Source organism: Heloderma suspectum, chromosome 1, assembly GCF_057233095.1.
Source record: "Heloderma suspectum isolate Gila_16-S chromosome 1, 16-S_ref, whole genome shotgun sequence".
NCBI classification, from domain to species: Eukaryota; Metazoa; Chordata; class Lepidosauria; order Squamata; family Helodermatidae; genus Heloderma; species Heloderma suspectum.
The window spans coordinates 366,556,042-366,581,074 of NC_139458.1; the positions used below are offsets into that span (position 1 = coordinate 366,556,042).

At 39.6% G+C, this 25,033-nt stretch overlaps 1 protein-coding gene across 7 annotated transcripts in view; it reads right to left on the bottom strand.

Annotated features, from left to right (window-relative positions):
• ARID4B (AT-rich interaction domain 4B) overlaps positions 1 to 25,033 on the bottom strand; it is a 132,864-nt gene that overhangs the window by 32,730 nt on the left and 75,101 nt on the right. For all 7 annotated transcript variants that reach the window (XM_084828167.1, XM_084828164.1, XM_084828163.1 and 4 more), the window contains 7 exons: positions 22,307 to 22,380; positions 20,959 to 21,101; positions 17,848 to 17,920; positions 16,237 to 16,331; positions 11,541 to 11,638; positions 9,751 to 10,006; positions 7,213 to 7,376 (listed from right to left, as the gene is read on the bottom strand). In XM_084828167.1, the coding sequence (XP_084684293.1) occupies positions 7,213 to 7,376; positions 9,751 to 10,006; positions 11,541 to 11,638; positions 16,237 to 16,331; positions 17,848 to 17,920; positions 20,959 to 21,101; positions 22,307 to 22,380 (903 nt within the window). The remainder of the gene's footprint in view (positions 1 to 7,212; positions 7,377 to 9,750; positions 10,007 to 11,540; positions 11,639 to 16,236; positions 16,332 to 17,847; positions 17,921 to 20,958; positions 21,102 to 22,306; positions 22,381 to 25,033) is intronic.

The window sequence follows — 25,033 nt, forward strand, 5'->3', positions numbered from 1 at the left end:
TTGCAGTACAAGTAAGAAGCAAAGCACTGAACACCATGAAGCAGAAGTCCTTAGGAAAATGTAGACAGGGTAGACCAGTATGCCTTTGAGAAACCTTACTTTGCCATGTCTGCAGATAGGCAAAAGCTAGATTTCTTGTATTCCAACTTTGGTAAACCTAATACAAGGAGTATTTGCATAGCAGATGACACCTTTAAGGTCTTAAATAGATTTCGCAAAACTGTAACAATGTGAAGATTTTGGCTAAATGGCAGTAGAAAAATGGTAGTGTTGTAAAGCTGACAACTGAAGGCCCAGAGCGTTAAGAGCTCTAGAATCCAAAGTACATCAATAAGATGACAAGATAAGATGAAGATGTAAGCAGTTCCCACATGTAAACTACCTCAAGCAGTTAAAAGTAAACATGTTCCAAAGAACAGGAGCTTCAACCTTTAGAAAAGGAAAATGAAAGAAACCAGCCAGCAACAACACAAGGCAGCAACTACATTAAAATGCTTATAGGAAATAGACATACTTGACTATCATAAATGTAAATACTGTTAAAAGATCAACCTGAATATCAGTTAAGGTATGTAATGGGATTACTATCCAACGTAGTATGCATTCCATTTATATATGAAAGAAGAAAAATATAAATTGCTGCCAAATCCCCCTCGAGCGTAAATCCCCCGTGTAAATTCCAAACTAGCCTGCTACATTTACATTAGTGGCCTCTCCCCATAATGTACAACATTTAATCAGATAATTTATCCCTTCAGAAACATATTTTGCAAGTCTCCAAGAGCACAAACCAGAGAAAGGAAACGCTTAACTCCTATATAAATCAATGGAACAAGCCCACTGAAGTATTTAAATCCATGGTATTTCAATTTGACAACTAACTTCCTGAGATTTTTTTTTCAAAAATCCACTATGAGAGTAGTATAATATCTCCCATGATGTTTCTTCAGTTCATACTAAGTACACTCAATAACAGTATTTGGTAGAAATCAATGGGACTCTACTAGCATAAGTCATCAGCAGATTGTTCCATTTAATATTGCCACTTATGATATTCATATCTTAATGTGGCCCCATAAATGCGTCTGTGCAAAATGTTTTCCTAACCGAAAAATATTTTGCATTCAGTAACAGTGAAGGTTAAATTTGAAAAAGTATTTGTTTTGACTACCTATGTGGGTTTTTTTTAAGTACACATATTCACAAGGAAAATGCTATTTTAGGACAGAACAGTCTAAATTCTTCTCTTAACAGGAAGACAGTTACAATAAACTCTGCATCTCTATGTCCTTTAAAATGTCCTCGTTACTTTAAATTCTGCCACCACATAATATTCACCATAAAAACATCTAAGAAAACTGTTAGCAAATCCTACTTTCAAAACTACTTCTTTTAACAAATCCATTTTCATAAAACAACTTAAAAGCTATCTAGACAGAAGAGATGGTTAGCTTGGTTCTTATTTCTCTATCTGAAAGTATTACTTCACATTAAAAGTAACTCCATTTGATGGAAAGGAAGCATACTAAATAAATAAAAATGCAGTTCTTTCTGAAATCCTAAATGAACCCTTGTGCCTTTAATTTAAAACCTGGGATTTGATGCAAACACATACCTGAAGGACATTTTTCTGAACACAAAATGAAGAGACAAATTGATTCAAAATTCTACTCATTGTTTTTCTTAAGTTCTACATGAACAGATATTTGTTTTACGACTCCCTATAGCATAACCCAAACTCTCACCCTCTATCTGAGAGATTAATGCAGCAGTGGTATGTCTGCCATCTCTTTCAGCATTAAGGCCAGGACAAAGAGAGGGCATCCACCACAATTGTACTGCCCTGTGATTCAACATGGAAAGTAGCATTACACTATTTGTAATGCTAATGAGCACGTCCTGCTTGGGAAAAGCTAGTGCTACACCATGGCAGTGGGCAAGACAGGCACCAGGAGTGGAAAGAAGACACCCAAGCAGGTGAGCAGGGCAGAGAGACTCTTTTTTTATACAAGACCCTACTGAAGACATTACTCTCCAATGACTCAACCAGCCCCCGCTGCAGTCAATTTAGAATGCAAAATGCTTTATTACACTATTTCTAAAGGTTTAGTGAAGACATTAACTCTGGCACTTTGGAAATCATGACTTGCAATCAGAAGCCAGCTTCTGGAAAATGCAGCACCTTTCTCTCCTACCTCCGCACAAATTTCCCTCCCTTTGTCAGGCTTAACTGCATCTGTGTTGACACTAAATAGTGAATAATCAGGGTTTGCAGTCATCTGAAGTAGGTTTCCAAATTCTATTTAGTATTAACTATGATTGGCGTTGGTGGGGATACAGTGCTAAACTACAGTTAAGGCTGGTAAGGGAAAGAAGGATGGATTCCATGCTGAAGACAGGCTGAGGGATGGGGAGGGGCTCAAGGCTAACTTCCAATTTGCAAACTGTGGTTGCAGGGAATCAGCGTTACATCTGTACAAGTAACACAAAAGTTAGCACAGAATGACCAAACAGTAGCAGGATGTTTCCTATACTTTAAATATAGCCCATGAAAATTGAGAAAGAGAGAGAGAGAGACACTACAGCTACACAGATTCAGTCAGTTTTTGGACACTGAACTTCCTCAAAAGATAGTGGTGGGGAACAGGTATAGTAATTTCAACAACTCCTAATAGTTACAAAGTAACTAACTCCACTTAAATAATTTCCTTTAGTGCAAGAATACCATAAAAATGAAGTACTTATGAAAGGATTATAGTGATAATATATTATGTTAATATTTCAATTAAACATTCCACGGGTTTCAATTATTGCTTCATAGAATTGTTCCTAACATCCACTTAGTAGACTGTCATCCTTCTAAACATTTAATGTCTAAATATGTGTCCAAGCATTACAATATCACATGAATCACAGGAACAAGACATACATCCTGCAAAACATTAAAAGTCGGTTCTCTAGGAAAATAAGGCACACATCACTAAATTGTATAGATTACTAGTCACAAATATAACAGTTCCCGGCAATACATTAATACACTCACTGATATATAGACTAAGGAAGAACCTGGGGATGATGAATCAGAGCTTTGGAATGCTAGAATTTAATGTAGAATAGTGAACAGAATAACACTGTCAAATTATGCGAACACAAGCATTGGATATGTGATATATGCATTATTTTAAAACCATCTGTAAATGTGTGTGTGTGTGGTGTGTGTGTATAAAAATATAAATGTACGTACTATTTGCTTGATTATCATAATATAAGAGCATTTAACATGGTGGGAAACAAAAGGAGGCATTTATACAAGTTCTATTGTGTTTGATAATAGTACGTATTGCTCTTTTTTACAATGAAATCCAAGTTCCCTTTGCTAACTTAGCATGCTATACTGACCAATATGTCCATAAGGCACAATTACGTAGTAGCCAAAATGAACATAAGCATGCAGTTACCTTTTATCAAGTTACGGTATAAGTCTCACCTTGAATCCCCCTATATACTCTAGAACCTACTAGGTTCTAAATGTCAAAAATGTACAAAAAACAGTAAAACCCTACAAATCCAAGACACTGGGGGGTGGAGGCAGTCTGAAAGACCAGAAGCCTAATAACAACTCACACAATAACACAATAGCTATTTTATGTTAATATAACAGTTTGGCTAATAGTTCTTAACCTGTTTATTTTTTAAAAAAAAATACTATACCTCCATAAGGTTTTGATGAAAAAAGAACCACACAAAAGACTATAGTGTCTGCTCTATATTTTTCAATAGTAGGGTCATTACAGACCTCTGGATACAATCTTTGGATATAGTTGTACCCCAGATCTTTTTCTACTTTATGTATAACATACTATAAATTAGATCACAATATTTGTACATGGAAAGTGTTTACTAAGCTGAAGGTTATCTTCAGTTGTTTGTTATAAGTACCTTTATAATACATGGGATCAAACAAGCTCACTTCAATCCTGACTAAATGCCACCAGGGTAATGCATACTACTAGGAATGATCTCAAGCCATGAAACTGAAGCCATGTTATCTCTAAACAAAAGAAGGCTAACAGTGCAAGGCTGCAGGTTCAAACTCAAAGCACTAATGCTTTCTAAGTCATGAAACTGAATTGCTACAAGCTATTAGCTATAGCAAGTGTTAAAAAAAAAAACCAGAATCATCTCTTCAATGTAGGAATATCTTCAGATAAGCCTGTGACTAAGGGCGCAATCCTATGGCTGCTAGACAGCGTGTAGACAGCCATAGGGTTTTTTTGTTCCCAGAAAACAGACTCCCAGCCCCAGCCCCTGCCGCCTCGTAGGTGGCACGGTTCATCCCCAGCTGCATGCTCATAAGAGCAATGCGAAGCGGCTGAAAAGGGGGAGAGGGGACTGCGTTAGTGCCATTACAATGCTTCCTGTGCGTTGTCTGGCCTCCCTCCCCTCCTCCTGCTCCAAGGTCCCACAGCTACACAGCTGAAATCGGCCATCTAGCCATGAACACAGGGTGGCCGGAGCATGGAGAAGATCCTCTCCGCACTCCACCTGCCGTGCACTGGATAGGCAGTTGCCTCCAAGTTCGGAGGAGGCTGCCTATCCCAACAGGATTGCTCCCTAACTCTTAACACATAAAAATGACAAACAGAAGAGCTCTTGAGACATTCCATTGCTCCTGTACCAAAAATCAAGGGAGTGGGAACCAACACTTTAATCACATCACTACCATAGACTAGATGCACAGAGATATTATAGTTGTTTGCCGTTAAGAGAGCAATCTTATGTCCCTTAGACAGCACCTGAGATAGGATGTTTTGGTTTCCCAGCTCCGAGTTTGTAGACAGCACTATGAGCTCATAGCCAGGAAACCATGCTCCCCTCCCACCCGTAGTCAGGGTGGAGAGAACCACAGCAGCTAGCCCTCCATGCCTGTCCGTGCTCATAATATGGACAGGGTGAAAAGGGGGTGGGGAGGGGAGGAGACTGCGGAAGCTGTTTTAGACAGCTTCCTATGTTCTCCAGCCCCGTTCCCACCCACTCCCCGAAGCCACGCTTAGACGCCCAAAATCAGGTGTCTAAGGAAAACTGCAGGGCAGCCAGAGCACAGAAGGAATCCTCTCCTCCATGCTTCAGCTGCCCTGCACTGGATAGGCGGTTGCCTCCGACTTCAGAGGAAGTCAGACGTGACCATCCATCTCTATAGGATTGCGCCTAAGTGAATCAAATCAAAAAGTTTTTGATCGCAAATCTTCTCTGAAACTATGATGGGTAGAAATGTAATTTTAAAGTAACAATATTTGGGACACCCAATTTCCCCTAATTTCAACATGATAGCTTTTACTATTCAAAAGTCACATCAGGCCTTGGGCCACAATTTGCTGATCCCTGAAGTAGAAGAACAAATTATTAATGTTAGGAGAAATTACCAACTGAATGCAGTAAATACAAATTTATGAGGTGCTACTTTCTATGGGACAATAATGTGCATTAATCTTTATAACTGCATCTTTTAAAACAACATTTCTATAGTCAAAGGTTGTAGTACATGCTTATCTAATTCCACATGCAAGAAAAGAGAGCATGCATATTCCTGCTTTCCTTCCTACATAGTTTTTCCAAGGTTCTCCTCAATGATGCTCTTCCCCTACAGTGCTCCCCTTCAGCTGCTTTCTAGAATGGCTCTTTTTACTTCGTTTCACCGCTTTCCTAGCAGCTCCTCAGTACAACCCAACCCAAAACCTCCAACAACAAAACATGTGAAAACATATAATACTGAACTGGTAATAACAGACACAATTCTCACTGTAGTCAAATATACAAATCTAAGGTAGGTACAAACTACTGGTATAAACTGAGAAGTGTGATGAACACATTACACTTCTAAAATCTGAACTGAAAAAAAGCCTATACATTCAGCTCCAGTATTCCCCCTCCTCCTCAAAAAAACAGGTGCCTGAAAGACAAATTCACAATAAAGAAGCATACAAGCTTCAATATAAAAGCAATAAACTGCTTGATAACAAAACATGAGAAAACAATGGGCCAATTCCAACATATTTTTCATGTAAATTTGCATTTAAAACAATTGGTAGCATAATTTTTAAATACAAAATTTATTAATCAATCACCTTATTGCCTGAAAGGCACTCATGCATTAATGCATTGCTGAGTGTCAATTATTCAGATAGGCCCTTAGATTAAGACCAGCCACTTGCATATGATATTCACATTTCAGAGGTAGAATGGCAATACAATAATTTCATCTGGATCTTCAACATTGTTATCAAAGTCTGCTAGCAAAATCAGGGAACTGCTGACAGGATTGATCCAACTACTTGATCAGATGCTTCAGTTCTATTGATGATGCCACCATCATGAGAATCAAATTATGGAGGCTCAATTTACACTCAGTTAATTTCTAGTTATGGAATTGTCTCCTTTATTCTGGCAGATATCAGCTAAGGCAAATCTGTGTCAGTGCCATCTCTGACAACACATCTAAAACCTTTTCTGGCAATAGGGTCTTTTTTCCTAATACCTTTTTCTTTCAACTATCTTCTAACTTTCATTTCTACTCCACACATATCCTAACTTCCCCAGTTCAAGGAGCTCTTCACAACTATGTGTTTAAAACTATAGCCATGCCAGCACTCTAAGATGTAGGCCCAAGATATCATTCCTGGTCATTCTCCAGTTCTCCAAGACTGAGATCTCAACGTTTCTAATTCCCCTGCACACCTCTTTTCTCTACTGACCTCCACACATTCCTCAATTTATCAAACCCTCTACTTTTCTCTCCAAACTTTTGAATTTACACTACTATTTTTTAATATACTTTTGCAATAGCTCCCCAAAGCCACTTCATCTGCTTCTCTCACCCTATTGGTCTTGGCCACCCTAAACATTTTTCTCCAGCTTTCATTTCATCGTGTGTCCCCTTCACTCCTATTGATCTTCTGTTAATCAGAAGATAGAAGATAACTTATCTTACACGACCTCTGTTGCCTTTAGAAGGGTGCAAGTGACCTGGACAGTTAGGCTAATTGCATCCAATAGAGACTCCTAAATAAAATGGAGAGCATCCTAATTAGAGACGTTAGGCGATGAATACATTTCCTTTTTTTAGTTAAATTTTTCAGTGATCAAAGCCAACTCTGATTTGAAACTCAGGATTGCTTCCCTCATGTATTTAAGCTGAAAATAAAAGCTTCTTACTTTGATTTCTCCCTCTCTTCAGTTTCTAGACTAGTGTTCTGATTTTCCAGGTCTTCACTCTTCTCATCCTCTTTATGTTCCATTTTGGCTTCTTCATCTGTTTTTGTTATTCTTAATTCCTTTTCCAGTTCAGTGTAAGATTCTTGAAAACCTTTTTTGCTTGCCTAAGAGATATAAAAACATTGTTGTAGCTCACAAGTGTTAAAAAAAAACTGTGAAGCCATGGGGAAAACATATTTTTCTTTTTCTGGAAAAAAAACCATGACAGTTTGGGAAAAATTATAAAATTATGTTATGTTATTATTTATTTAGTTTACATCCTGCCCTTCCTCACAAGGACCTTTCTTATCAAACCTAAATTTACTGTATTACCCTAAGAACAAGAAATGCATTATGAATAATGGGGCAGATAAAAATGTACTGTATATTTATGTATTTTTTTCAAAATAAAAATAATAATGTAACCGAGGTTTGATAGGAAGCTGCAACTTCTAATCAAACTGTTTCACCCTAACAACATGCTATACATGTCTACTGAGAAATAAGTCCCACTGAGTTCAGTGGGGCTTACTCAGATAAATGAGTATAGAACAGCAGCCTTAGGAATCTAAATAGCAATCAAAAGGAAGTTTTTATTATCTGGGCTTTGAAGTATCTCTGTATTACCATGCAAAACCATTTTTGGTGGAAAATTTCAGAAAGTAAGCATGCCTATAAATTAATTACAGAATCAAGTGCTAGGAGTGCTGTTTGTTTAGCATCCAGTTAAATGCATCTGCAATTCCATCACAAATAGTACTATTCTGGATCCAAGAGATTTGCAGCGGTGAATTGGCTGTAATAATAATGCTTTTAAAACACTGCTTTGAAAAATGTCTCACGCAGTCTAAGAGATTCCCTATTCCAATTTCCCCCCAAATGTCATTTCCCCCCCATTTAGGGCCTTTGCAAATGACAAATGGTTTTTCTTGAATTTTCCCATGTTTCTCCTGGGTCTTTAGATCTGTGTGCAAAGTTGCAGTTTGGAGCCCTTCTCACTACTGAATCTGCTTGTGTGGAAGGTCTCCAGCATGTAGCAACCCAGAGCAGCCTGGAGCCTTACCCACCAAGGGATCTATTTGCAAGGATACAATATGGTGCTTTTTCTTGAGTAATTAATTTCTGTACTGCTGTTTCAGTGAGTTTAATGTACCAGTACAAGGATAGACTTTTCTTGAACTAGAAAGAAATCAGCTAGTACGTACCACAATTTTACTTCAGTTATAATGTCATCATCATTAAAGCTATACATTATTTGCTGTTGTTATCAAGTAATCATGCTGTGATATGAATGGGGCTGTTCGCATGACACAGCCCACCATGGGTTATTTATTTAACTCATGGTGAGGCTGCAGGGCGTGTGCGACCAACATTTTGGATATGCAACCATGCTTGGGGGTTGTCATGTCATGTGTGGGTTATGGCATAACCCATGGTCTGTTTTATGGATATCCAAGGGATGTTTAACCTTTGTGTAACCCACGCACGCCAGGTTCACACAACATGACAACCCCCAAGTGGGGGTTGTATATTCAATTTGGTGCAGCGCAACTCATCGTGGCTTAAATAACCCACGACCAGCCATGGTGTGTTGTTCGAACCTGGTCATTATCTTATAAGTTTTAAACAGAAACAGTAACTGCAAGGTTCTTATGAAATCTAATCCATGCTCCCAAATAATTTCAAATTTTAAAAGGTGTACATTTAGCTTCTCTAATGTTTTCAATTTGAATACAAAATAGCTAGTATACAAGATGAAAACATAAATCTTTACCATCTATCATAGAACTATGATATTGGACCAAATCTAAAATCCTCAAAGTGAACTACATAAAAATTTGCTTAGGTATACTATCTACATAAGTTGCCCAGGTAATGTAGAACCACAAATAAAAGTAAAGGGCATTTAAGAAGAACTAGAGGTGAAATAAGCAACACAGAAAGCTCTCTTATGTTATAGGGTCAAACTACACGATTTTTTTCATGCGATTTGGTCCTTAGTGGCCATTTCTTTTTAAAATGAATAGCCGGGGGGGGGGGGGGGGCTCAAGCTGATTTGGGATCACAGCATGCAGGAGGGGGAATTTAATGCACTGGGTCTGCTGTAGTCCTGATGAAATTGAGGTTGAGGGCTGTGTCTGCTATTTGCTGTGGGAGGAAAGTCTGCATTTGCTCCAAGGTGATCCCAGCATTTTATTTCAGCCTAACAGAACTTTTACGGGACTTTGTTTGGAACTCTGCAAGACCCCTACAAACATTTTGCCTAGTAAATCCTCCAAAGATCCATCCAGGTGAATCAGGACCAAAACAGGTTGTGGTCATGTTAACTCTGCCATTAATACCTTGAGAAATGTAATAAGATTAACCAATAGTACCTTAATGCTAGAATAAAACATATTACTATAGGAGGTTTTACAGTCACAAAGGAGATTTTAACTTGATTTAATAGTATGTAAGATTACATTTTATAAACCAACAAAACAGAAAGTCAGCTCTTACCAAAGAGGAGGATTTATCATTTTCTTTCCTTTCATTCTCATTCTCTATTGGTATGACTTGCTGCTTCATAACTGTTGTTTCATCATCTTTTTCTTCAGTTTCCACTTTTATTTCTTTTATATTTAATTCAGCTTCTTCATACTTTTTCACATCTTTTTCATGGTCTTTACAGGGCTTGCTTGCTATTTTCTCCGGTAATGCCATTTTAAATTCAACACTAGCTGAAGTGCAGTACTCTTCAAAGCCATAGAGGTATCTAAAAAATGACAGCAACATGCAAAGTTCAGTTAGCACTGGTTTTCTTTATGAGGCAACTACTCTTTTTAGAATATAAACAAATTTGCTAAATAGCAATGGTTCAAGATTGATTTGTTAAAAACCTGGTACCACAGCAATAATTTATATATATTTTTAAACTGCTAAAAAGGTTAAGTTGCTCTATAAAGGAAGTATCTGAAGGAGTAATGAATCTGGTCAGCCATACAACATGAAAGCTCAAGAGTAAAATGTAATAAACTTATAGATATATTAAAAAGAGAGCTTACAGTTGCAAGTGGCATTCTCTGAGCCTCTGCAGGAACAGCAGAGTTGATATGCGTAATTACTTACTACACATGGCATGATACAGACAAAATGGGGAAAAGTCAACTTAGTTAGAGCGAATCCTAAAGGGGAAGAATGTGGAGGATGGAGCTCTCTGATCTCAAAGGCTCAGTTCTATCCAAAGCCCTGCCGGGCTCTTGCCAGAAAGGCGGAAGGAATCATGGAAGCTTATGTTGTCTGTTTTTCCCCTCCACGAGACTCCCCCTGCCTTCCCCAAATTCAGTTAGACCAGCCTCAGAGCTGGTCTAATATCCCCTGTGTGTTGGGGACCTGACTGGGGGCTGTAGATCCTTTGAATCCATTTCCACTCCCTCCCCACCCACCAGCATACCCCCAACATTCTCCCTTCCTCCCTTCAATGAGGTTAGAGTTCTGACCTTGAATAGAAGGGGTGCAAAAACTCAGGCTCAGGGGCCCTTCGAGTTCCCCAGATGGCCATATCCCCGTTCCCTGGCTCCACCCCATTTCCCCCAACCACCCATCATTTAATGGTTTCCTGGCTTTTGTGCTGGTTTCCACCTATCCTAAAAGACTGAAGTGCCTCTCCTAAGACCTAGTTACTGGCAGTAAGAGTTATAAACTAAAAAATACTGGTATATTTGGACCAATCCCTTTCGTCTTTGGCCCTGCCCACCACTGAAAAGCACCCCCCAAATGTTTCTCTGAAATGGAATTCAGCCCTCAGGCTGAAAGAATGCACCCGTCTTAGAGGATGTCAATGTGGAAATCTCCACAGCAGCTGGGAGGATCCAACAGGGGGGCTCCAACATCAGGAAAAACCTTCCAAGCTGACTAAGACCTCAGAGGGATTTTCCTGAAGAATCCTACGGTCTCTGGGATGTGTCTAGGGAGCATGGGATTGCTCTCTTAGGGTATTATCTTTAAAAAGAATCACAATAATTTTTTTTAGCTACATTAAATTACATTACATACCTCTTTAAACCTATTGATTTCATTAAGGCTTACTTCCAGGCAAATAGGCTTAGGAAGACAGTTTTAAGAGTAGTAAAGGCCTAGAAATGTGTATAGATTTTTAACTGAGTGAAAAAGCACTTCATGGTATAAACGTTTTTATTTTAAATGATGACAGCTAGAATACATATGCAATGCTCATTTTGGCTGAGATGAAGAACTCTTTTGAGTACCAAAAATGAAACACTGAATGTCATATATACAGAATTACTTACTTTTTGTAAGCACATTTAACATTATATCCAGCAGCAGAGTTCAAGACAGGGATCCCAAGATCCTGGTACACTTGCTTCCAGACTGCACCGCTTTCAATCTATAAAACAGAAATAATTTTATCTTAATTAAAAAACTTCATGTTTATGTTGAAATTAATGATTCTGTGCTGATTAAATAAAAATTTATTCTGAAAATAAAAGGGCCTAAAATTGCACAAAAAAAATATTCAGATGCACGAGAAAATTCCTCATTCATACAATAGTATATTGTTTTATACTAATTTACAATTGCATTTCAAGATTCAAGCCCTATTCCTACATCCTTTCAGTGTGTGCAGATCCACTTCCATCTGCTCTGCCCTAAGGCCCAGCTCAGCTATATACACTAGGTGTAACATTTACAGTATCATGTGAACAATTGGATGAATCTGAAACCAATAAAGTGCAATCTATAGCTGGCAACATCAGAAGATGAGGATTATGCATTACTGCGCTTCTGTACACTGGAGTGTTCCTGTGGCAGATGCCACACATTATGTCCAATCAGCCTAGGTGAGCTGGGCCCAGGGCCATAACGTGTAAAGAAAGGCAAGCTTGGCCTGAGCCACACACAGTTCCATTGCACCTTTGAAGAAACAGCCCTCCATTTTTTAAATTTAGTTTGGTTTTAGAATTTTATGGGGTTAAAGTGTGTGTGTGTGTGTGCTCCTGTGCTAGTCGGTTTCAGAAAAATGGTTAATAGTTTAGAGGTCAAAAGTTTAGCTAGAATGTCTGGGTCAGGAAGTTTGCTCAGGAATCCAAGAAATTACGAAGTCCAACATAAGATTGCGGGGGGGGGGGGGGAGAGAGAAGTATTAACTCATGAAACAGAAGATTGGCTTAAAGAAATGAAGAAGAAACTACCCTCCTGATGGGTTGAGACTGGGGAAAGGAAAAACTAATTTTAAGAAATAAAAGCCTAAGACGAAAAGGAAGAGGAAGGGTTTGCCTACCCCAGGTCTAATAGCCAACCTCCACACTACCTAAAGTAGATACCTGAGAGTTTTGAGGCTGGTTTGGTGGAAGAAGTCAGAGAAATAAAGATTTCCACCTGGTGGCAATGGAAAAGGCCACAGGAAGGAAGGGCAAAGAAATGTGGCCACACTATTTTGCCTGTTCTCCTTTTCACTCACAGAATGGGTGTTACTGGTCTGACAGTAACTATTGGGCTGTTGCCAGTCCACGACTACACCACAGCACGTGGAGACTACACATATCTAAATTTATGGGGGAATAGTGCTTCAATGGGTCACAGTCCAGACTGTCTCAGTCTTTAAAAGATAATTTGATGAGGTTTATAAAGAAGCAAAAAATAGTTATTTACAGTGGTTAGAGTCAAACTGAAGTACACTTGATTCTGCGTATAGAATCCTTGCTCCTTCCTCCCAATTAATTATTCCATTCAAGAGACACAATTCCAACTTTTTGGTTTCAATTTTAGTAGCAGGGGGAGGAAGCTGAAGAAGCTGAATACCTTTCAGAGGCACAATTTCTGAATACCTTTCAAGATAATCTCCAAAACATTTCAGGAATGAATATCATATACCCAGGTTTCAATCATTCCACCTGCTACAGCCGCCTTCCCCAACCTGGCGCCCTCCGGATGATTTGGACAACTCCAAGCATTCCTGACCATTGACCATTCTGGCTGGGGTTGATGGAAGTTGACATCCAAAACATCTGGAGGACACCAGATTGAGAAAGACTGTGTTATGGTAAGTATGGTGGCACTGCCTCTGGCGAACGTAACAACCAACCAACCTTCTGCCCAACTTTTAATTTGCAGAAGTGGGTGGAGCTCCTCTTGGTAGTTGCACAGGGATCCCTGCCACCTCCCCAGCTCCACAGTTGGGAAGAAGGCTGAGAACTGTTTGGCAGCTATGCAGGCAAGGCTTCTGGAAACCCTTAGCCATGCAGGACTAAACTGCCAACCCTCTCCCTACTGGTCTTTCCTGCTCTAGAACAGAAAGGTAGAGGAGTTGGACACTGCAGTCTGAAGGCACTCAGGGTACTACAAGTAGCTGCACTCAACCAGTTACTCTCCCCATCCTCTCCTTCTTTTGTAAGAGTAAGCAGAGTGTTTGAGTTGGATGTTCCTGCCTAAGGCAGCTTAAAGCAGTGGCACTCAACCATCCACTCTCTCCCTTAGGAAGGGCTAGTGGAGGTGTTGCATGCAGTTGCTTAAAGGTGCTCCATACGTCTTCAAGAAGCTGCACCGAACTATCCTTTCTCCCAACCCAGCCTTCCCTCAGAAAGGGGGAGGGGGGCTTGCCTAGGTAGGTGGGGCCGGTGACTACAATTTTTGGCTTGGCCAGCAAGACCAACCAAAATTTGTACATCCCTGCATATACCCTCCTAAGGTTGTATTATTAGGCCTTTTTTTGTTCTTCTGAGCTAGTTCCACAATCTCTGTAAGTTACATTTCAATTGCGGGAGTACAATTAGACTCGTAGATCTGGAGACTTACTCATTTGTCTACTATTAAGTCTTTGAAAGATCAGCAATATTTGCATCTTGGGAACAGTCCAGATTGTACATCACTTGTCTAATGAAGTGGCACACACTGGCCCAGTTCACACGTAACTACAAATCTTGGGATGTTGAACGTAGGAATTGTTGGGGGCCCCACATACTCATCGCTTCTGTTTTTAGTCAACAAACCATGGGTGATTGTTGGGTTAACTCTGAGTTGTTTAACCCCTAAACAACCCAGAGTTCCAGGTTTGGACATCATGTTAACAAGCCAGAAACACGTGTTTCTGGGTTGTTGATTGAAAGTGGAAGTGACAAGCACATGAGAGGCAGTGTGCTTGCTGTTGCTTGTCCCCAATATTTCCTGGGTTTAACAACCCAGGAACTGTCATGACATGCAAACCAGGTCTATAAAGACTCCCTTCTTGCCAAATGGAACAATAATTTTACCATTGTCAACAAATGTGTATTAGTTGGGTCTAGGGGTACTGCAGTGGTTATTGGACCCCTTTTTGAACTGCACACAAGGTAGTCTAGAGGGCTCAGTGGCAACTTTCACTTAGATTTGTTTCAAGCAAATATTTTGTAAATAACTAAATTGGATTTCCATTGTTAAAGGGTATAAGATGACTGTAATAATACCCAAGTCCTCATTTCAGATTAGCCTAATGAAAATTAGATGTGATTTCATTAATACTGAATACATTATTGTAAAGAAGTAGGTCAGCACTTTAGCTTCAGTTTTAAGTACCAGTGATCAGTTCACTCTTTTTGACAATTAGCACCATCCTGTGAAGCTTGTTTCATATGTTACGCTGGCAGCATGGTTGCCACTGCAATACCAATGTGCATATGCTGTTCTGTGTGGTAAGTCATTTCCACTTAATCTGGACCATTTTTAACCACACTTATAATAACTTCCCCCAAAGGTTGTTGTCAGTTTGGAGATTGTTATTTCCATAGACATGTGAGCAAGTTCCATCTTGTCAACTGAGTTATACATCTATGGAAAATCACCTAGAATCCTTCTGCTATAAGCCTTGAATATTAAACATCTGGATTCAGCCCCGAATATGGTTCAAAAATGTAAGTGCTTTCTGCCTTTTCAATAAACCTGCAAATGTATGGGCATAATTTCTATACAACCCTGGGGCAAATGACTTACATTATCTACTCACCCTGGTAAATATTTCTAGAACTTCAGGAAGAGCAAATGCGCCACATGAAAGTCCTTTGGGGGCTATATGCGGTCCATGTTGCTTACCCATTTGACATTTAGCTATAGCAAGCATTCAGAAAAAGTAAACCTAGATGTTACTTTTTTTGAAAGTTGTAACTATTTTCCCAGTAACTAGAATACATTATTGAAGTAGGAGTAGGACAGCACTGTAGCTTCAATTTTAAATACCAAGTAACTGCTTAGAGATGTCTTTCGATATGGTAAGTGTTACAGAAATTAATTAAATTAAATTAATGTAAATAAATAAATCTAACAAAGTATGTATCAGATATGCATTCTATCAGCTATTTGCTTAATAATTTTAATGAAATAACTGGGAATTTATTTCCATGTATGACAGATATATTACATTACATGCAATAAGGGACTGCCCACACATTTTCTAAATCTTTGCTATCATAAGGGCAATGAATTTTCTTTGCAAACAAAAAAATGAAAGTTTATATTCTCAGGAAGCTCTATATGTATTACCAAATCCTAAGATTTTGCTGTTCTTACAGGGAATCACAGAATATATACAACCCAGCTAATATCTCCATACATTACAAATCAAAACTTCATTGTGTGGATAGGTAAGAGGATACATGTGTTAGCTTAGGCACAACTCTTAGGACTCCTTTATCCATTAGTTTTTTTAATGATGAGATTCTTTTCCATGTTAAAAAAATGCACCTTGTAATATTCATTGGCAGATTGAGCATCTTTTTTGTGATAGATACTTTTATCTCCATAAAAGGACAATCTGCTAATCAAATATGACGTCAGGTGCATTCTCTTTTACATGAAGAAGAATCTCAGCATTGGAAAAACACTAGTATGTCAAGGAGACCTAACAGCTGGGTCCATGTCATCTTCTACGTATCTCTTTCCACAGTTGTTTTGAAACTGCACTAAAACTTTTCTTCAGATTGTGAAATTCTTCCTACCCTGATTTATAGTACTTACATTATCAAATCCTCCAAGCTTATGTACAAGTCTGAATAATTTGAAGAGATTCAAGTTTCTGTATCCAAGTACAGGTCGTTTATTAATAGGAGTCCCTGTGAAAGAAAGTGTTTTGAAGTGTGGCTTTTTAGTTTGGCAAGGAAAACTCCTCATATTGAGGTTAATGCACATAAATCAACTCAAGAGTTTCAATCCCACAAACAGACTATACCACATGTATGCTACATGTATTCACTCAGAAGTAATTCCAACCATTTTCAATGGGATTTATGCCCAGTAAGCATGCATAGGACTGCAACCATAGACTTATCTTCCTAGTTAACAAACATGTAATGGAGTGCAAATGAGACAGTTTTATTTAAAAAGATAATTTCCTCTAAATAATGAGAAAAGCCATTTTCAAATATGTGTGGACTCCTAAAGTAGCAAAATAGTGCAAAGGCACATGAAGACTTATCTGATATAAAATGTTTCAAAAACCGATGAATTAATTCAATCCAAATTTCTTTCCAAATAACCCTATGACTAGCAACAAGCAGTTGAGCAAATGACATTATAATACAATTCAAGACCATAACATATTGAATCGCCGATATTCATCCTACAATAATTTTTATCTTCACGCCTGTACAACATGTAACTCACCAAGGGACTCGCACAACCCACCAGCCATGTAGGAGAGCCACCAGGGGCTTAATAAACCCCCTATTTTAGCTGTCTGCTTTGGATTGCAAAAATTGCAGTGAAGTCAAGCACCTCACAGGCTACAACACTTTTCTGGTGGTCTGTCTGGTTTTGGTGGACTACATGTGGTACAGGCCTATTATATTATGCATTATACAAGCACACACAAACGTTTATTGTGCTCTGTTGATCTTTTAAGCACTCTGTTTTTAAATTATTATACTGTTATTCATTATTACATTCTTATATTCTTACATTGATGATAAGTTGGGAACACTATTTGTGTTGAAGATAAGGAATACAAATGGTAGACATCAGTGAATAAATAATGGGTGTAATGCACAGATAATTCACTGGCTATACCATATACAACCAAATTATTTTTTAATGCTAAGGTAACAGCTATGAACACTCTTCTTAAAAGGAACAACTTTCAACTGGCAAAAATGAAAAAAGACAGGGCTGTACTTAGGGATGTCCATCACCAGGAAATCCGGCCCATTGGGGCTCACCGGATTTCCGCAGAGGCGCTGACTCGGTATTCATTTGCGAGCCAAGGCGTAGGTTTCTTCCCGAAAGCTGGGAACTTTTTCTGTGTTTTTAAACGTAAATTGCATAGTTTGCGCAAACTGTGGCCATAAACTGCATAATTTGCACAAATTCTGGCCATAGATTGTGGAAATTATGCAATTTAGGGGTGCAATTTATGCAATATACTTAAAAAATGCCTCCCCAAAACAGGAACTGGCCTGACCCGATCCAGCTTGAGTTGGGCAGCTCACAGGAAGGTGAGGCGAAGTGCAGGGGGCCAAACTGATGAAAGCTCGGCAAGCTCTACCCCGCGGATGGATTCCTCCGATATCCCTAGCTGTACTACGTTCTCGTACATTAAAACAAACTATAAAATGATCCTAACAAAATGCTCACCCCTGTCTTCCATGAATTTATAGAGCTGTTCTAGGAAGTTCTCTCTTTCCTCAGGAAAGGGCTCTACTTCTTCCTAATTTAAATAATGCAATAACAAAGAAAATGTTAACATACTCAGCCATGAAACTTTTCCCTAAAAAAAACTAGTTCAGGGAATAAAATGCATATTTTAGAAGGAAGTTCAGTCACCATCACAGAATGCTTCAATATTTTAGCTGTAAAATCAAATATAATATCTGTATAACTTTAAACGAATGACTCTTATTTTTAAGTTTATTTAGGGAGCAATCCTATGGCCGCTAGACACTGTCCAGAGGGCCATAGGATATGCTGTATTCCGGGAACCAACCTCGGTGCCTGCTCTCTGAAATCAGTTCCCGGAAATCCAACCTCCCCCCTCATCCGTGCTGCCCCGGAGGCAGCGCAGAGAAGCCCTGTCTCCGTACTTGGAAGAGAAGCGCAGAGCGACTGAAAAGGGGCAGGGCTGGGGGCGTTCTGGGCAGGGAGAGCAGAGCTGCACGTAGGACACATCCAATGTGTAGTACAGCAGCTTCTTCTCTCGGTCAGCCCCCTGCCAATAGACAGCCAAAAATGGCTGTCTAGTGAAAAAGAGCAAGGCAGGAGAGGTGCGGAGGGAACGATCCCCCCATGCCTCTCCTGCCCTGCTTTGAATAGGCGGTCACCTCCGAGGTTGGAGGCAGCCGCCTGTCTACTTAGGATTGCGCCCTTAATTGCAACATGTTCACAGAGCTTCACTGTGGGCAGGTATAGAAAATTTAATACATACATACAACACAATCCAATGCATCTTTGCTCAGAAATAAAGCCCCTTGAGTTCAATGGATTTACTCCCAAGAAAGTGAAAATAGCAGGGGTGCAGTGCCTCCAGCCCAAGGGCCAAATGTAGTCCACAGAGGGTTACAATCCAGCCCACAGAGGTTCCACCTGAGGACCCACACCCTTTCCCAGGCCCTGCTCCCTGCCAGGGAAAGAAGCCCCACTGTTATCTACAAGCACTGGGCCATGATTTGGCCAGCACTTGGAGGAGCAGCCCCTCTCAGCACAGACCAAGTCCTTTTCTCCATGCCTCTCTCTGCATTGAGAAAGATAAAATGGGTAAGGCATGTGATGTGGGGGGGGGCCCCCGCTGGGAGGACGAAAAAAGGTTCTGGTGTATAGGATTGCAGCCTTAAAGTGCCACTATCAAAGCTCAATTGGTTTGTTATCTGTGATTTGATTAAAGCAGTCAACTGGAAATTAAATTCTCTCTCCAAAGCCAAAATATCCCACTGTGGAAATGGCAGGTTTTGTTGACCAGCAAACCAACCCCAGTTTCTACCAAAACATGTCAGGCAACTGACATTTTTAATGAAATTTCTCAGATATTTGTGCACTGTTTTCAAGCTCACTTTTTTTTGCTACACTTTTTTATGCAGCTGACTTCTTTAACTTTTGCAGACCAGAAAACCAACTCCAGTAAAAACTTAGAAAAGAAGCAGTGATGCACTCTAGAGGAAGGATTTAGGAAAGCACTATGCTAATATTAAGGTGAGGATTTTTAGCCAGTCACTTCTGACCTAAGTGTGCAGTTTGCAGATCAGGGGGACACACACAATGGATCATTTCAGAACAGCATGTGATTTATTCCCCCACCCCCAGTTACGCATCTGCTGCTAGTTCAAGGCCCAAACCCAAAGGTTATTTGCCGAAATTTATGAATTCCTTACATAAAAAAGAAATCCCTAAGTGATATGCAAATAATACAGTATAAAACCATAATTAAATACTGTATAAAACTTGGAAGAAACAATGGATGGGTTCACAGAACATGACAACCCACACTCGGGCCAGGTTTGGATAATCAGTGTGGAAAACAATGCAGCATTGGTTGTTTCCCCCGCCCCAGCACATGCCAGTTGTACAATGGGCATTACCCTAATTACCCACGCTGCACTGCAGGTTGCCGTGTCATCTGAACCCAGCACACAGCACGGGCATAGTAACTTTTCACTCACCCTACTACCTATGGCTTACAGTTGGGGTTGTAGGGTGGGCCATGCTGCACACTGACTTCAGACAACATGGCAACCCGCAACGTAGCACAGGTAACTAGGGTAATCCCAGTCATGCAACTGACACTGCGTTGTTTCCCTCGTTGACTGTCCGAACCCAGCCTCAAGGTTAAGTATGGGTTGAGTGTGGCTTGTTCTTGTAACGTTGTTTTGTTATGTCAACCCAACTGTGCTAAAAAACCATGGTTTGTTAACTATGAACAACCCATGAAGAGCCCCATGGTTTGTTATTGGGTTGTGAACTGTGGCTTTTCTGTAGCTAGTGCAGCTGGAGTCACAGAATACAACAACCCATGGTTCGATAACAACCCACACTCAACCCATACTCAACCTTGAGCTTGGGTTGTCGTGTTGTGTGAACATAGTCTATAACATGATAGTAAGGAAAAGACAAAATCGTCTTTCTAGGAAAATTGTCAGAACAAGAAAGGTTTCTGTAGCTGCCGAAAATCCAAAGGTTTTGGCAAAGGTTATGACATCAATGGCATGTTTAGTTTAAAAAAGCCAAGTGAGAAATAAAGGACACTACATTTTCGTCCTTTATTCTGGCCAACCACGCTCATTGTTTGCATAGTTTTGTACTGTTTATCTAATACATCACATTGAGAGAGTTCTGCTGTTCAAGGCAACCTAAAAATATTTTTGTATTATTTATATAAATAAATAAATATATATATATATATATATATATATATGCTAATTACTACAACAATTCTACCAACGTCTAGAACTTAAATAGAATTTGGGAGAATGGGTACATCAGGTTGCTCCTTCGCTGACAGAAATACCCATGGTATTTTTTGTTCTGCAGAAGTTCACCTTGATCTCACACTAGTTATCTTTGCTGTGTATATATAAAGCTAACTTAATTCACTAATCAGGGTCAGAAATATGGATTATATGCTAGGAAGATGTATGCTAAAGATAATGCAATATAAATGTTGATATTTTCTGTTCCACCACTACAATTTATGTATCAATATATTCCTAACAGGAGGCGCCCTAACATGAAACCACTAAATGTTAATGCTATACTTGCCTCTTCTTCACTGCTGTTATCTTTTTCTTTTTCATCTTCCTCCTCCTCTTCTGCTTCACTACTGGAGCTTTCCTCTTTCAGCTCAGTCTTCCAGTTACTGGGAACAGTTCTGTTTTTATGGAATTCTAAAGCTTGATCAAAAGCTGTAAATGGAGTTACGTTTATTAATACTGGATTAATAATGCATTAGCTTTGTATACCTACACGCAACCCCTTCGCTCTTGCTTTGTTCCTCCCTTTCCCTGAATGAGCAAACAAGCCAGGAAGCCAGTTAATCATAGCTTACAGACTATGATTAAGGGCTTCCAAACAAACCAGGAAAAAAAGGGGATGTGTGTGGGCATACAAAGCTCATACATACCTTGGTTTATTAAGCCAGGATTTTATTTTTGACATGTGGCCAATGTCAAAAATTAGGCAGCTTGGTGAAAACACAGGGTAGGATCCAACTGAGCCCCAGCACTAGTGCTAATGGTGTTGCACTAGCATAAACCAATGCTTGCACAACATAACTAGTGCTTGCTAGAGCGATGGGAAAAGGGGACAATAGCAGCATGGCTGTTAATTGAATCCAGCAGCTGGGAACATATCTTACCATTACTTAAACAGCTTCACTAGCTACTGATTTTCTGGGTACAATTCAAGGTGCTGGCTTTGACTTCTAAAGCCCTATGTGGCTAGTGACATGAGTATCTGAAGGACCACATACTCCCATACAAACCTACCAGGCTATTAAGATAAAAGGCCTTCCTCGGAGAGCCCTTGCTTCTTAAAGTGTGGTTGACAGCAACATGAGACAGGGCCTCTTCCACTGCAGCATTTCATTTATGGGACCCCCTCTCTGTCCATCAGCCATGCAAGCTCTGATGGCTTTCAGATGCCAGCTGGAGGCACTGCTATTTGCACAGCCTTTAGCTACCACTGGTTTTAAAACTGTTTTAAAAGCTTTAAAATGGGCTTTAATTAGCTTTTTCTATTGATACTCGTATTTTATGATGTTGGACTTTGTTGTTCTTAATTTAATTATATTGTAATTAAATTTCTGTAATGCCTCAGAAATTATGATTGAGAGGTGGGGTATAAATATATTAAATAAATAAAATGAATAAATAATGAAAATTCTGTTGACCGCCATTTCCCCCCTTCTCAAACATGTCAGTTTAGGGGAGGTTTAAGACTCCAGCTGAGCCAGTGTACTCACATAGGAGTTCAAAAAGATTTACAAGGTTTGCTTCATGTCTGCCTCTACAGCAGAAGCCAGAGAGTGGCCATGTGGTTGTTAGGTGGAGAAGCCAATTATAAGTGAACTGAAAAACATTCTCTTTTCTTATTTCAAGGTTATTTATACCTTGTTTTAATGCAGCATCAGGTTTTGATGAAGAGTCACTAATTTCTCGAACATCTTTCCTTGGTACTGAAGAGCTAAACAAAGAGTGATAAAGCATTAAAAAAAAACCTTATAAAACACAAATATGTGTTTAAACATTTGTGCTTTGACTATGGCTTAATTTAAATAAAGTGATTCCTTCTATTATTAACTATCCATGGATCAAGAATCTATTTTCCATACAAAAGAAAAAGGAATTTAAAATCCTGATAGTATTTTGACAAAATGATATCCATAACCATCACATTCAATGTGGGTCTTGTCAAGTTGTTATAATGTTAGCTTAGCTAGAAGCATCAAGAAGATACTGATATAGAGACTGAGGATGTGAAATTAAAAAAAATACTACCAGCTTCTGCTCACAGCTAGCAGAGGTTAAGCTCTCTAATTCAGCATAAAGTCCAGACTGATTCCTAATCATCCAGCCACAAGCCATCCCAGGTCCATTTCCAGAGCAGGTTTAATTCTGCACAGGAGCTTTTAATCTAAACTTGCTATGAGCAGAAGTTAGTGGGAACAGACAATTTTGTCAGTGGTGGAGCATGAGTAGCTGCCTAACAGCACAATCCCATACATGTCTCCTCAGAAGTAAGTCCCATTATGTTCAGTGGGATTATCCCAGGTAAGTATCTATAGGATTGAACCCTATGATTCCAGGCCATTGTTATGTGTTTTATTAGTTAAACGTATAAATGGAATAGGGCAAGCTATGAATAAAAATAAATGAGAAAACTAATAGAGTTCTTACCTGGTGAACTTCTGCTTTTCTCATAGTTATGAGAACATTCCTAGATGAGTTAGGTCCTGCCTCTAGGACCAGGAAGATAGGGCTGAAGAGCCATTTCCTGAGAGGCAGGAACTACCCACAAATCTCCAGGATGGCTAAGCAAGGAGTCAAAAAGGAACATCTGCAATAGACACAGTAACTACAGTAAGGTGGCCAAGACCACCAGCGAACAAAAAAATACAAGAAGGGTGAACCGAGACCTTGTGGAACATGAAGTGCAAGTGAAAATGACCCCCAAACCATGTACTGAAAAAACATGGAAAAGGTAGAGCAGAGTTCCTCTAACTATGGTCCGTGGACCACTGGTGGTCCACACAGTCCATTCAGGTAGTCCATGGAAAGACTGTGGAACAGTCGAGAATATCTGTACTTGGCTCTGACCATGATTTTTATAATATGATGCTGGTGCAGTCTACTAATTTCCATACAGTTTTATTAGTTAAAGGGGCCTTTATCAGTGGCCTGGCCTAGGCCCCATGATTTTCATTACAGAACGCTGGTTCTGACAATAAGATCAGTGAAGAAAAAAAATATTACAATATGAGTTATATATGTGCTTTGATTTGTAGAACATTTTTTTAATTAAGTGGTCCACTAAGACCCCCACCAATTTTCAAGTGGTCCACAAAAGGAGTTTGAGAACCACTGGTTTAAAGAAAAAGACTGTGAAGAATCATAATTTGAGTAAATGACATGGGCAAGTGGAATGTCCTCCAAACCACAAGAAGAACAGTAGTTCATCAGGTAAGAACTTCGTTTTCTCCCCTTCTGGCCTGAAGGATATTCCTAGAGGGGATGCAGAAAGACGTACACCTATGGGAGCGAGAACATTCTGGACCCAAATACACTTGCAATTCCCAAGTCACAGGACTTGAGGACTGTCTAAAGGCCAAAGGCTGCCTCAGCCAAGGTGTCAGTTGCAGTACCTCCTAGAGCTTTGAACAGAGGTCCATGTAGCTGCTCTACAAATCTCTCAAGAGGGTTTTTTTCCCAAGAAGCTGCAGAGGTAGCTGCATCTCTTACTGAATTCACTAGAATATCTTCTGAAACTAGCAGAGTAAGAAGGAGAAATGCACTCCTTCAACCAGCAAGAAAGGATAGCTGTGGAATTTTATTTTACTTTACCAAGGGAGGAGTGCTTAAAAGAGACCCCTGTGTTTATGCAAAGGCCTACTGTGGTCCACAAAAAAGGTACGAGCATAATAGACATCCAAGAAGTGCCACTCTCACTCTCTAAGAGTGGATGGATGACGACAGAAGGATGGCAGAACCAACTCATGTGCCCTCTGGAAGGCTGAATTCATCATAGGGACAAAATGACAGATCAACATGGAAGGTAACTGTCATTTTGAAAGATATGGAGTCCATGTTTTACAGATCGGGCCCCAATCACTGAAACCCTATGTGAAGAAGTGACTGTTACCAGAAAAATGGTTCTAAAGATGAATAACTTTAGAGAAGCAGCTCCCAGAGCTGCAGCAGACTACAGGGGAGTCTAAGAACCACATTCAGACTCCAAAACTATACACTGCAGACTGGAGGAGAAGAGAACAGAAAGGAGGCACGGAGGAACTTTTTGGCCAGAGGGTAAGAACAGATAAGGGGATCTCCAGATGCTGCAAGGATAGCAGAAGAATGCCAAAGCTTGTCTTTTAAAGTTATAGAGCAGCGGCCAGAATCCAGGCCATCTTGAAAGAAAAGCAGAACATGGTTAACCAAAGTGCCAACAGCTGATACATCAGGTGGGCTGCACCACTTCAAAAAGGTGCATACCCACTTTCTGACTAGTATAACTTTGGCACTACAAAACTGAATGTGGATGTTTATACAGTATAATAAGCTCTTGTACTCTATTGTTAAAAGTTTTGTTTATATGTTTAATAGAAAAGTAATAAAACATT